We start from the raw sequence: 14,713 nt of genomic DNA, 5'->3' as shown, positions 1-14,713 counted from the left end.
CTTTTGTAAGTTCATTAAAGGGCGCCCCAGGGAGCCAATTAGAGATGTGTATGGCAGATTTTGAATTTTGCTAACCTAATTTTACTAATATACATGGTTTGAGACCATGACAACTAATTATATATATATAGGCGATCAAAATGCACTTTTAAACAACTTGTATTTCAGGTCTGCTGGCTCTTTTTTAGTCTATTGCTTTCAAATGGAGAAATACCTCTAAAACACCTCATATTAGAGATAAGTAAATTGATTTTCTTAAGCTTTTATAATGCGCATCAGATTTTTGTATTTGCTGCTTAAAGACACTGTTCTTCATTTTTACAAGGTTTTTGGAGAATAACGTTTTTCTTAGTTAAAAATTTAAACCAAAACACACAACAAAACAACATACTGTATTGATGTCTCCAACTCACTAACCGCTTTTTCTTTTTCTGAGGACAGAAATGTGGCAAGATGTCTGCCAGTCACTATGCACTAAAGACATGAGCTCCACCAGCTTACAGAATGACTAAAGTCACTTTGAAACTGTACTATGACAGAGACAGTATATGCAAAGTACAACTCTGAGGTCACCTTATATAACGATAAAATGATTTGGCATTACTTACAGTGTACAGTGTTTGATGGTGGAAACTCTGTTTATATTTCACTCTGAATTGCCCCCCATTCCCAATACAAACTTGTACACCTCAACGGTAAAAGTTGTATCTGCCCACAATGCTTGCCTGTAACAATACTGGCATCTTGGAGCAGTAATAGGCCGGAACCCAACACATACCAAAAATTACCGCCATTTCTTATTTAGCCCAGTGTGTAGGATTCCTCATTTGCTTTGGCCAGGCCACACTGAGACTCCAGAAGAGGTCCTCAGTACAAAGAGTGGGGCTATAGTGTCCCTACCAATGTACTACACTGGAGTAATGATGGTCCAAAGCTTAGAAAGACTCATCTACATTATCTTAAGGTGTGAATTTTCACACATCTTCAAAGTAACTATCTTACATCTCCGTTGACGCACTTATCTGTAATCATGAGATGTTGTTAAAAGATACTATAGATATGAAACGGATAGCTATACAATTCTAATTATGATATACATGTAGGATTGTATAATATGATTTATAAATAACTTTATACCAAAAACACAAGTGTTGTAATAAACAACAACTCAATATGAGCTTTAAGCAGTCTACACTGGACGTATTTGTGGTAATTGTAACATGCTAATAAATTATATTACTATGCTGCTTAAGAGGTGACTGCTAGTGGTATTATTGATACCAAAGCATAATCCTTCTAAGCTTAGTCATCTGAAAATGAAATTGTTAAAATTGAACCCATTGAAAAAAATTAAAATAAAATAAATATATATATATAAATTTTGCGGTATCACATTAAAACCTTTCACAAGACTTCAAGTGCCGCTAGCAGAGTATCTGTCCTTTGGCATATATATATAAATATATATATATATATTTATATATATATGTATTATGTATATATATATATTGCAGGGTTGCACTAAACTACATATTCTCAGTGCGGTTCTTTAAATTGACGTCTGATTCAACTTAATTGGAACACTTTCATTTTCAGATGGGGCATCTTAGTTGGCCACTTTTCAAAGCTGAGATTAAAACAACCTCAGGAGTTATTTACAAATGTCAGATTCATTTCCATAATTTATCACTATTATTATGATTATTTTTGTTTCTCTATAAAGGATGGACAAAGTTTGCCCGGCTAACTCGCGCTTTGACGAACAGCCGAAGTGTCTTGCAGCAACTGACTCCTATGAACAAAGCAGAGGTGGTCCATAAACATTCCAGATTAGCAGAAGTAAGAGACCATTATTTTTATACATTATTTCACAGTAACTTACTACAATATGGATATACTGGAAGTGTGGAAATTCCAATGTTTCTCTTTAGACTAAAAAATGAAAATGCCCTTTATGCCTCCTTTTTATATTATTATCGATGCATCCTATCAAGTAATAAATGTACATTTAAGGGTAACTACGCTCCAAAAAGATTTGACCTGCTTAAATTATTACTAACATTTACTAGAATAATGCCTCATATTTGAAATACTGTAGGACCTCTGCCTGAAATCAACTGCTGAAAATGCATAAGCACTCTCTTGCTGTTATTATTTGACTGTCACATTGTAAAAGATGGATACCTCAGAAACAACATGGAAACTAAGCTTATACAAATGTATGTCACTTTTTGTGGAGAATAAGTACAGCACATTGGGTGTTTGCTCACGGTTAGCTGACTTTGCTATTCATGCAACCTGGAAGGAACATATGCTTTTATTCTAAGGAGTATATTTACTAAAGTGCAGATTTTTAGAAGTGGAGATGTTGCCCATAGCAACCAAGCAGATACTAGCTATTATCTTCTCGAAGGTGCTAGATAAATGATAAGTAGAATCTGATTGGTTGCCATGGGCAACAACTCCACTTCTTAAAACCTGCATTTTAGTAAATATACCCCTAAGTGAAGAACGATTTGCCATCATAAAGTTGATCTACTTCGTTAATGCTCTATAATTATCAAGTGGACTATTTTACTTTAGCTTCCCTTTAGTTAGTAAAACTGTTTTACGCAAAATTCTAAATTTGGTCGTTGAAGGCCATTGCTAGGCCAGTCACTTAATGATACACTTTACAAAGTTCACTAGTTAATTACATATTAATTAGAGAAACTTAAGCATTCAAGTAGGTCAGTGGCCCCCGCTGACAGTAGCAGACAGTAGCTCCACTGTAAACAATGCAGTTTCTTTTGCTAATGTACAATAAAGACACTATTGCTTTCTATATCGTGTTATCTTTCAGTGACCATTCTTTATATGTTGCAATGCCAAAAAAGTTATAAAATATAAATTAATTACTGAAAAGCGGATTTAGAGCACATTTTAACATGGTATATTAATAAGTCTATCAGCTGGGCCTTTCTGCATTTAACTCTTGCCTAAAACCATTGCTTGGAAAAGTGGTAAAAGATGAGCGTTTTGGAGTTTAAACCTCATTGTAGGATGTGGATACTAGATATAGGGTATATTCACTTCATACCTACTTTTAGTATCTGCTCCCCAGGAGATGCCTGAAGAGCAGACACAGGATGCCACTTTGGGGGGCGGGGGCAGACTCCTTTGGCATTTGATGTCCCCCCAGTAGTGCCCCCAGTAGTGCCCCCCCAGTAGTAGCCCACCCCCCCAGATGCAGTGCCCCCAGGAGTAGTCCCCTCAGTAGTGCCCCCAGTAGAGGTCCACCCCAGTGGTGCTCCCAGTAGAAGTCTCCCCCAGTAGTGCCCCCAGTAGAGGTCCCCCCCAGTAGTGCAGGATGCCACTTTGGGGGTGGGGGTGGACTCCTATGGCATTCGATGTCCCCCCAGTAGAGGTCCCCCTGTAGTCCCCCCAGTAGTAGTCCACCCCCCCCCGATGCAGTGCCCCCATTAGAGGTCCCCCCCGGCTCCGGCCACTGCTCCCGCTGCCGTCCGCACGTCAGTCCTCCAGAACTCTGCATTATGGGAGAGACGTCATGACATCTCTCCCATTACCCACTGCAAGAGCCGGAAGGCGGAGCTCATGAGTGAGCTCCAGCCCGGCTCTTGCAGTGGGCACAGCAGCAGCAGCCAATGAGAGTCTGTCTGACTCTCATTGGCTGCTGATTAACTGTCTGGCAGCGATGTGTGTGTAAATGCACAGGCTAGCCCAAGCCCGCCTCCCACCCTCCGCCTGGCTCTATTGGGTAAGCGCTCAGGGGGAAGGTAGGGGCTCGGCTGTGCAGCACAGGATGGCGCAGGGAAGCCCAGCGCCAGTCCTGAGTAAGGGTGTAGTAGGTATTAGGTTCAAATCCCAACAGCGGCAGCCCGGCATGGGTGAAAATCCCGATCGTCAAAAGGTAAGTGTCGCTAACCTAATTCAAGTAGGGCCGCCCACAAATACCAGCGTTTGTGCAGCCACCCCCTCCTTCCCACCTACAAAATGGGGCAAGCTGTCAATCAACATCGACAGCCGCCCGTCTTGTAGCTGCCGTCGCAGTATGGGTCTCACACATGCGCACGCCGGAGGTGGCGCATGCGCAGTCCGGGACCATCCACACGCTTGCAAGCGCTGTGCGCTCGCGAGCGGGTCTGAATCAGGCCCACTGTGTTCTCCCGGCAGGACACAGTAAAGTTTAGAAAAGAAAATGTTTTTTTTTTTTAATTTCTAAACTTTACTGTGTTCTGCCGGGAGAACACAGTGTCAGCACAGCAGACGGAGCCTGAGAAGCGACCAGTGTGATGGAGGGAGCCGGCGGAGGACCTGCCCACCTGACAGCAGGTACGTTTAACCTACTACACGCCACCTGACAGTGGCGTATAGTAACACCATCAAACTCCGAAAATACATAATTTTCGGAATTTGATTAATAGCATAATTTCCATATCCCCATACTAATATATGGGGAGTGTGGAAATTAATGCAGGCAGACTTAACCAGGAGATATCAGTGATATCTCCTGTGTTAAGCGTCTTCATGAATACTAAAATAACGGTAATTAAGAAAAATGTCCTTAAAACCGTTATTTTAGTGTTGATGAATAGGCCCCATAGTGTGGTCTGGCAATAGGTGAAAACAATGTAGCTTTCCTTGTTATATACCATTTTGTGGGTTACCAAATAGACTTCTATAATGTTCAGTAATATGAAACAGCAGGGCAGCAGTTGATCTTCCGTGCATGGTAAGATACATTGGGTTTGCCAACTGTACAGAGAAACCTTTATATAGTAAGTCATAGAGTAGTGGCAATAGGGAGTCACCTTCTCATTCCATCACTAGCAAATGTACGTAGGTTTCTCCTCTGACCTGGGAGCACTGTGTGTGTTGCGGAGGAAGTTTCAGAGGCCAATCGTCTTTACTTTTCATGTTCTAAAATCCGTTGTTAATACTTAGAATATTTAGGGGTCTATTTACTAAGCTGTGTTAGGAGATAAAGTGAACGGTGATAAGGTACCAGCCAATCAGCTCCTAACTGCCGTGTCACAGGCTGTGTTTGAAAAATGTCAGTTAGGAGCTGATTGGCTGGTACCTTATCACCGTTCACTTTATCTCCTAACACAGCTTAGTAAATAGACCCCCTTACAGTTTTATATAAAAGAACAATAAATAACACGCTAAAAAAAATATATTTCTACTTCAGGGTCCATAGGGTATCCACAGGATACCTTGGGGTATAGGTGTGACGTCAGTCGCAGGGCACCAAAGAGTTAAGCTTTCAGCCTCCCAGGATGCACTAGGTCCCCCTCCTATACCCCGCCCCCGGGCCAAGGCACCTCAGTTTAGTTTGGTGCCCGGCCGGGGTCGGGTGCACCTGTCGGAGTGGGGGCTAGAAGAGCCCCTGAAGCTTTCTTCAGTGCAGCTGTGGCTGCACATCTGGATGTACAGCATGGACAGTCAGTCCTGACGTCCATGCTGTCTTCCCTACACCCCCGCCGGTACCAGAACGCCGGTACCGATCCGGGGATGCTGGTGAGCATCTGGGGTCACAGCTAGCGGTGACCCCAGATGTTCCGGACCATGGCCGGATCCAAGGGGGACAAAGGTAAGCAGCGGGGTCCCGCGGTGGGTCCCCGCTGGTCACATGGTCCTAAGTCCCCAGGCAGGGGGCTCCCTGGGGACTGGCTGCAGCGTGGAGCCAGGTACTGAACCTGCGCTTTCCACTACCCCCTGGGACAGCGGACCGCAGCAGAGCAGTAGCGCTGCGGCGTCCCAGGGGTTAAATGCATGCCAGGGGAGCGCGCCTTCCCTGTCTCACAGCCGGCGCCTTCCCTGTCTCACAGCCGGCGCCTCCCCCGCTGCACACAGCCCTCTCTGCACTGTGCTGACTGGTCCTGTGTCAGCGCTCCTCCCCCAGGCCAGCTTCTCTCTGCTCCTCGGCGGCCATCTTCTCTGCAACGCATGGTGAACGCTGCTGGAAGCCTGGAAGGAAGCATCGTGGTCTGGGTCCCCCCGCATACCTCTCCTCCGCTGTGGCTCAGATCTGTGTATGCAGCGCTGTGTCCTACCAGGCCCTGTGTCTGTGTAGTTGAGTGATCAGCGCTGTTAGTGCAGGAATTGTTATTTCTCTGCATTGTATGTGACTGTGCTAGCGCTGCTGCCTGTAACTGTATCTTCTCAAAACTGTCAGCTTTATTACTGTCCCTGTTCTTTCTGCTAAAGCCCTTGCAGTGCGGTGCTGCAGGGTGGTCTCTCGCCTATTTAATACTTAATTGGTGAGAGAGGTCACATACGTGGTGCCATCATGTCTGAAAGTGATTTTCCCCTCCGGCTACAGTGTACCACGTGCAAAGTACCGTTAGCGGAGGGGGAGGGTAGCGCGGAGGGCCTTTGCCGGCAGTGTTTGTCCATGGCGCGGCCTATTACGGTTACAGCACCGGTACAGGAGCCGCCCTGGGCTTGTTTCGCTCAGGCGTTAACAGCTTTAGTGGGCCAGTTAGCTCCGCAGCCCGCGTTTACTCCGATGGGTTTGTCCCAGCAGTCTGTGGTGTCGTCACCCACGCAGGGGTTCCCACGACAATTGGTGGTACCCCACAGTCTCGCTATTTCCCCGCTCCCGCGTTCTCAGGAGCCAGCGTGGGTTAACTCCCTGACGAGTTCTGTACAGCCCTTGTCGGATGTGTTGCAAGGGGAGTCTGTGATGCGGCCTCATAAAAGGCCGGTGGCGTCTCTGTCCGCTCCTTATGAGGATGACGAAGGGACGTCTGATGATGGGGAGATTCTGGATCCTTACGATCAGGAACCTCTCCATACTAAGGACGCTGATGCTAAGTCCAAAGTATATATTCCTGGACTTATTCGGGCGGTCCACACAGCCTTGGTGATTGAGGACGAAGTTCCCCCAGCGGCTAAATCTAAGTATGCCTTTTTCAAAGATGTGAAGGGCGATGCCACAGTCTTTCCTCTTTCGGGTCAGTTGGTGGACCATTTAGAGGAGGCGTGGAAACAACCTGGCAAAAGATACCAGCCGCAGAGACGCCTGGCGGTGGCTTATCCGTTCGCGGATAATTATTTTGCTAAGTGGGAATCCCCTCCACAGGTGGATTCTCACGTGACCCGTCTTGTCCGTAGTGCCACATTGCCGATGCCATCCATGTCCTCCCTTAAGGATGCTACGGACCGCAAGGTAGAAATCTGCCTGAAGTCCGCTTATTCCCTTGCAGGGGGGGCAGCACGGCCGGCTATGGCCATTTGCTGGGTTGCCAGAGCGATGGAGCGCTGGGCGGATTCATTAGAGGCTTCTTTTGAATCCGACTGTCCGGCCGAACAGGCGGAGTTGATTGGCAATCTCCGTGATTCGGCCACCTACATCAACGAGGCGGCTCTAGACATTAGTACTCTGGTGTCTAGAATTTCTTCAGCAGCGGTAGCTGCTCGTCGCACCTTGTGGCTGCGATCCTGGAAGGCGGACGCAGATTCCAAGAAAGGTCTGGAAGCGTTGCCGTTTACCGGAGAAGTTCTCTTCGGTCCAGATCTGGATAAGATTGTGGCCACGCTGGCGGCAGCCAAATCTGCTTGTCTCCCGTCGGCCGCTGCTCCTTCTGGTTCTGGACCATCGTCCTTTCGGTCATCTAGGGCCCAGGGCAGGCCCAAACCACAGTCGTTTCCTCGACAGGCTGGCCCTAAGAAATCGGTCAAGCCCCGGAAACAGGCATGGAGTACCAGACGTCCGGCCCCCAAGCCAGATGACAAGCCTGCGGCCTGACGGTCCGGGCCTCCCTTTGGGGGATCCCAGGGTGGGAGGACGCCTGCTGCAGTTCTCCCGGTGTTGGTCGTTCACTACAACAGACACTTGGGTTCTGGAGGTGGTCTCCCATGGGTTTGCCCTCTCCTTCCGGCACAGACCCCCGGCTCGATTCTTCACCACGGGTCTACCATCAGACCGGAACAAGGCTACGGAGCTGCGGAAGGTATTGCACACTATGCTCCAGGCTGGAGTTATAGTGCCTGTTCCATTCTCCCAGAGGGGCCAGGGTTTCTATTCAAATCTATTTTTGGTACAGAAACCCAATGGATCCTATCGTCCGATTCTCAACCTCAAAGCACTCAACAAGTCTTTGCGGGTCCCGAAGTTTCGGATGGAGACCCTACGGTCCATCATTCTGGCGCTGGAACCTGGGGACTACATGGTGTCATTGGACATACAGGACGCTTACCTGCATGTCCCTATTCTTTTGCGCCATCAAGAGTTCCTTCGGTTTGCAATCCGCAGCGACCACTTCCAGTTTCGGGCGTTACCTTTTGGCCTGGCGACAGCACCACGTGTTTTCACCAAGGTGATGGTGGTCATGGAGGCTTCTCTGCAGCTGCAAGGAGTCCGCATGTTGCCGTACTTGGACGACCTGTTATTGGTGGCAGGATCTCCAGAGCTCCTGTTACACCACTTGGACCTGACCATTGCACTGCTGCAACGGCACGGCTGGCTAATCAACTGGCAGAAGTCCACTCTAATCCCGTCTCAGAGGATTCTGCATCTTGGAGCCTTATTGGACTCAGGACAGCAAAGGATCTTCGTGACGGAGGACAAGATCTCTGCTTTACAGTCAAGGGTGCGCAGTTGTCTACACAGCCGCCGGGTGTCCTTACACTCGGCGATGAGGTTACTGGGCTCCATGGTGTCGGTGTTCGACATGGTGGAATACGCCCAGTTTCACTCCAGACCTCTGCAGCACCTGATCCTGTCCAAGTGGAACGGGCTGCCTCAGTCTCTGAAGTTCCAGACGATTGTGCTCACCCCGGAGGTTCGCCTCTCCCTTGCGTGGTGGTTAAAGACGACCCACCTCAACAAGGGACGTCCGTTCTGGGTTCCAAATTGGGTCCTGTTGACAACGGACGCCAGTCTTCGGGGCTGGGGAGCAGTTTCGGGTCCACACTTGTTCCAGGACAGGTGGACGCCGACAGAAGCGGAGCTTCCAATAAATATCTTGGAACTCCGTGCGGTCTTCAATGCTCTCCTGCAGGCACAGCGGTTTCTCCAGGGTCACCCGGTGCAGGTCCAGTCGGACAACGCTACCACCGTGGCCTACATAAACAGGCAAGGAGGAACTCGCAGTCGGGCGGCTCTCGTAGAGGTCTCTCGGATCCTGGTTTGGGCGGAGCGCAATCTTCCGGCCATATCAGCGGTCTTCATCCCGGGAGTGCTAAATTGGGAGGCGGACTTTCTAAGTCGCCAGGACGTTCATCCAGGGGAATGGTCCCTGCACCCGGACGTTTTTCAACTACTGGTGGACAGGTGGGGTCTTCCAGAAATCGACCTCATGGTGTCCCGGCACAACAACAAGTTGCCGGTGTACGGGTCTCGCACAAGAGACGAAGGGGCGTCTCTGGTGGATGCTCTGTCCGTCCGGTGGACGTTCCGGTTCGCATACCTGTTCCCTCCGGTCTCCCTTCTTCCACGGGTAATCCGGAAATTCAAACAGGAAGGTGGGACGCTCCTGTTGATAGCTCCCGCGTGGCCCAGACGGCACTGGTTCTCAGACCTTCAGGGTCTGTCCGTGGACAGTACTCTGCGGTTGCCGCTACGACCGGACCTTCTGTCTCAGGGTCCTTGCCTTCACCCGGGCCTGACTCGGCTGTCTTTGACGGCGTGGCTGTTGAGACGGCCATGCTGAGGTCCCGGGGGTTTTCCAGCTCTGTGGTGCGTACCATGTTACGAGCTCGGAAACCGTCTTCCGCGAGGATATACCATCGCGTGTGGCATACGTTCTTCCAGTGGTGTCGACCGAGAGGTTATGCACCGCGGGAGTTTCGTCTGTCTCGGATTCTCGCCTTCCTGCAAGCGGGACTAGATCATGGGCTTCGCCTTGCTTCTTTGAAGGTACAGGTTTCGGCCCTATCTGTCTGGTTTCACCGTAGGATTGCTACAATCCCGGATGTGCGCACCTTTATGCAAGGTGTTCTCCGTATTCAGCCGCCCTTTGTTCCACCTGTGGCGCCTTGGGATTTGGCTGTGGTCCTGAGGGCTCTCCAAGGACCGCCGTTTGAACCACTGGGCTCAGTGGATATTAAATCGCTAACAGCTAAGACTGTTTTCCTTCTGGCCATTGCTTCGGCCAGACGTGTTTCTGAGTTAGGGGCTCTTTCTTGTAGACCCCCTTTCTTGATTTTTCATGGGAACAGGGCAGTGCTCCGCACTCGGCCCGAGTTTCTTCCCAAAGTTGTTTCCCAGTTTCATGTTAACGAGGAAATAGTTGTTCCGGCTTTTAACTCACCGGGTCTTTCCGTGGGTGAGGCCTCTTTGGATGTTGTGCGGGCCTTAAGGACTTATGTTGACCGCACTTCTTCGTTTAGGAAGTCGGACGCTTTGTTTGTCCTCTATGGCTTCCGTAAAAAGGGTTGGCCTGCTTCAAAGCAAACTTTGGCAGCCTGGATCCGTATGGCTATTTCTGAAGCTTATCTTCATGAAGGCCTACCGGTCCCTCCTTCTCTGAACGCTCATTCCACTAGGTCTGTGGGTCCTTCGTGGGCAGCTCGACGTGGTGCCTCGGCAGTTCAGATCTGCAAGGCTGCTACGTGGTCTTCTGTCCATACCTTCGTGAGGTATTACAGGTTTGACACCTTCGCCTCTCAGGATGCTTCCTTCGGGCGGCGGATTCTCCTTTCTGCACAGGAGCGTCCCCACCCTTAAAGGATACTGCTTTGGGACATCCCCAAGGTATCCTGTGGATACCCTATGGACCCTGAAGTAGAAAATATGAGATATGGTAAGAACTTACCCTTGTTATCTCTATTTCTACGAAGTCCATAGGGTTCCACAGGACTCCCGCCCTGTCGCACCTGTGCTGCAGATGGGCTTTGCTCTGGTCACCGGTTTTCCGTCTCCCTCTGGTGAGAATGTGATTCTTGTATGTGTCCAGATCTTTCTTCTCTCTCTTCCTTCTCCTCCTCCGGCCTATGGCTTGGTAACTAACTGAGGTGCCTTGGCCCGGGGGCGGGGTATAGGAGGGGGACCTAGTGCATCCTGGGAGGCTGAAAGCTTAACTCTTTGGTGCCCTGCGACTGACGTCACACCTATACCCCAAGGTATCCTGTGGAACCCTATGGACTTCGTAGAAATAGAGATAACAAGGGTAAGTTCTTACCATATCTCATATTATATGTATTTACAGTATATATATTTTTTTTAACCAGAAAATATTTTAAATTGTTTCCAGAATGGATACAGAGGGTGGGATTTGTTTTCCCATGCACAGTAGACTTCCCGTGAGTAACCACATTGGAAGACTCTGCATGCAGATCAATTTACAGCACTCACCTTTTGCAGAATGTGTGTGTAGCCAACTGGAAAATGTTTGGGTCCCTGTACCAAGGGGCATGTTCACTTTGTGATTACCATTGCCCTCTTCACATGCTGAGCCCCCTGCTGGGGAAGGTGTGTCACGGCACCTCGAGTGCATGGCTTTGTCTCCGTAGCAGCCTGGTCCACCTAACAGGCCCAGGTACTTTGTGCCCTGCCCACTTCCCTCTGCCTTCTCTTGGTACCCCAAAATATGCACAACAAAATGTCAACTGGTTTTGAAGCTTGTTCTTGAATATTTGTAATATTTTAGGTCTAGTGATCCTTTAAAGATCGCCCACCTTAGTAAAGTTACAGAACAATTAATTAGTAAAAATTTAACAATTAATGTAATTTGTTTCTTTTTTCCCCTCTTTTCTAAGAAGTTACTAATCAAGCTAGCTTCAAACATTTTCCCGCAAGAGTACAAAGGTTCTTTATTGCACTCATGTGCCTAATTAAAATAAAACTGTAATGTATGATTGCATATCTAAAATTAGCCCCTTTGTGAAGTGTAAATGCTGTAGCTTACATGGCTTAGTAGGAAAGACACCTATGTTTTTTTTGTATTTATCTTATAATTTTCAGGTTATTTCATGAATATAAGCTTCACTTTTCCCGTCCGTGGTTTTGCAACAGTTTACTGCACTGGGAAAGGCAGCATCAGATAATACAGCACGGTCTAAAAATTCAACACGTCCGTTAGAAAGATACAGTATGACATTTTTTTCTTAGCACATCTGTAATTAATCCCCTTTGGGGTACAGTTACTCCTCTGTCCTGCCTTCCACATAGTGTGTAATAGGACGTGGACTGTCCTGTACTGCATGATTCATGTACTGATGAGATCTTTAGATTGCCCCAATTAATAATTCAGTGAGTGTTGTTAGCCTTTGGAACCTAATCAAAATTTAAGATAAAAGTAGCTCCTTTTTTTTTTGCTGAAGGCAGAGGTATCGTTTCTAAGAACACTCTGAATTATGGACACTTTGACACCACCATGTACATGTTACTATGCAACCAAACAACCCAAATCCATATATTTGCTGATTTTATGTCTCTAGATAAACATTTCCTAAAATAGAGCATTGTTTGATGCCGTTGCTGCAGTGCAGCCTGTCCTTCGGCAGTTACATCTATAGAGCAGCGTGCACTGAGGTGCCTGTAGGCGTATAGATGTGGGGGGGACTCTCAAGTCATTATATCTGATCATACAAAGAGAGGTGATGTTCCTGGTGATGGTGGTCTTCCATCCTCCAAACATGCAGGCATCTCACTAAGCTTTTCTGGCATGTATGCAGTCTTGTGTTTTTACATGGTCCTGAGAATCCTTGGTGACTTCAAATATCCTTTGATACATCATAAACGTATACTGCTCGATTCTGAGACGCACGCATAGTGGCTGTATTGGCGGGCAGCCGCGGAAGCCAGTTTTACTACCTTACGCTAATATGAGAGTCCATAGGGCTAATGCGGGGGCTCGTGCATCTGCAAGTGGAAACCCATGCCACCCATAGATTTTTATGCCAGCTGCCACTATTCTGAGTGGTCTGTCATCATTAGAATCAGCACTAGCTATATGGGCCCCTGAGTCCATGGGGGCCCCGCACCCGACACCCTGCACATAGTATTACTTAGTCCCACGTCGGAGCGGGGGTCCGGCGCTGTAAAAACGACTGGAAAATGGCAGCAGCGGCCATTTTCCAGTCGTTTGCGCATGCGCAGTACTGGGTGAATGGCCGCCGTGACCATTTTCCCGGTGACCTGCGCATACTCTATAGACTTTGAGCGCACTCTAGTGCCCAGAGTCTATAACTCCGGCGCTGGCCGCGCACAGCTCAGTGCGCTGCCGGCCGCTGGACAGAGAGAAGGGGGCCCATGTCGTAGACTGCACACCGGCCCCCTCCTTTCTAGAAATGCCCCTGCCCAGGACAATCCCAGAAGACAGGGCAGCTCCATGTGCTTGCATTGTTGCCACCCTGAATTGACCAATTTCACCTAAAGTCCAATCTGGCAGAGTTCCATATGATGAACATACAAAAAAGTGCATAAATACACACCTGTGTGTGCGCTATATGCAAAAACTTGCCTTTTGTGTCCGTGCACAGAGGTCCGTCGGACTCCGAATCAGCCCCATGAATGTGGATAGGCTGAATATTTCATTTTTTTATTATTATTATTATCATTGAATTTTCCACCGTTATTCATGTAGAACTCTTTGGTCTTATTTTAGACCAACATCAAAGAACACAAACATCAAACATCTCTGTCTGAACAATGTACGTGTTTTTCATCACATTGAATAATCCATATAAACAAGCACCGGCAATCCGCTATAGAGAAACTGCTACTGTACACTGGCATTTGATCAGTCTTCTCATTTTCAAAAATGTGGAATTGTGGCAGGACTGTGTTTCCTGTGCATGAGAGACTTGGCGAACAAGGGAGCAGAGATTACCAATGACCCAAACATCTGGGATCTTTATGAATTATTTTTGTTGGGCCAGCATGCCGTAAACAATATTGAGGAGGAGAGTGCTGCTCAACACAAGCTTCATATAGGATGGAACCCATGCTGGAAAATCACATGGGTAGAGGTTTAGTAAAGTGGTGCAACTGCACATACTGTAAAAAAGATGCTGTAACGTGAAGCAAATGTCAAATTGGCTGTAATGAGCTACAGATCTCAGATTTTCCTAAATTTCCCCCCAGCGTCATTTTCTACATTCTTGCTGAGGTCCTAGTGATTTGCAGGACAGACATCATTTGGAGGCATGGCCTTGGCCGATAAAGGTTTCATAAATTTTACTTACACGTCACTTTGGGAAGGAAGAGGGTAAGTCACGGAAGGGATACATGGCCAGATTCAGAGGTGGAAGCAGAGGCGGCCATGTCTTATGCTGCAGTTACATCTGTGTGTTTTTGCTAATGCCGCGTACGATTTTCAAACAACTGAGACGCCCACTTGCAGCGTCTTAACAGTGCATTTCCGTCACTGTGTGCAGTTAGGTGCACCATCGGTTGCACCATCGAAGCTTGCACCAGCCCTATGGCAGGTGCTACTCAAGCGCATGCGTAGACTTAAAATATCTGCAGTTTGCTTGGGAAATCGACACTGCGTCCAGCTCTGAATCATCCCACAGTGTTTTACAGATGTGTCCTCTTACAGCTAGCCTCCTTGCGCGTTAAACCACCCTTCTAATCATGCCATGCTGTGGTGTGACTCCGTAGTGCCGAGTGTCTGTCATCTTATCTGTATGCGCAACGCTACGTTACAGTGTTACAGCCGCTGACACTGTAACATAGCATTTCACATGTCAGATACACCTGCAGACACACAGAGAACATAGGCATGCTGCATATCATTTTAATCAGCAGAATCTGCTTGTA

General features: G+C 47.9%; 1 protein-coding gene across 3 annotated transcripts in view; it reads left to right on the top strand.

Annotated features, from left to right (window-relative positions):
• The window catches only part of KCNH5 (potassium voltage-gated channel subfamily H member 5), a 543,084-nt gene that overhangs the window by 163,249 nt on the left and 365,122 nt on the right, over positions 1-14,713 (top strand). For all 3 annotated transcript variants that reach the window (XM_088471312.1, XM_088471311.1, XM_088471310.1), the window contains one exon: positions 1,724-1,839. In XM_088471312.1, the coding sequence (XP_088327438.1) occupies positions 1,724-1,839 (116 nt within the window). The remainder of the gene's footprint in view (positions 1-1,723; positions 1,840-14,713) is intronic.

The sequence above is a fragment of the Taudactylus pleione genome, unplaced genomic scaffold (genome assembly GCF_031769625.1).
Source record: "Taudactylus pleione unplaced genomic scaffold, aTauple2 ptg000113l, whole genome shotgun sequence".
NCBI classification, from domain to species: Eukaryota; Metazoa; Chordata; class Amphibia; order Anura; family Myobatrachidae; genus Taudactylus; species Taudactylus pleione.
This window is presented reverse-complemented; position numbering and strand designations above follow the sequence as displayed.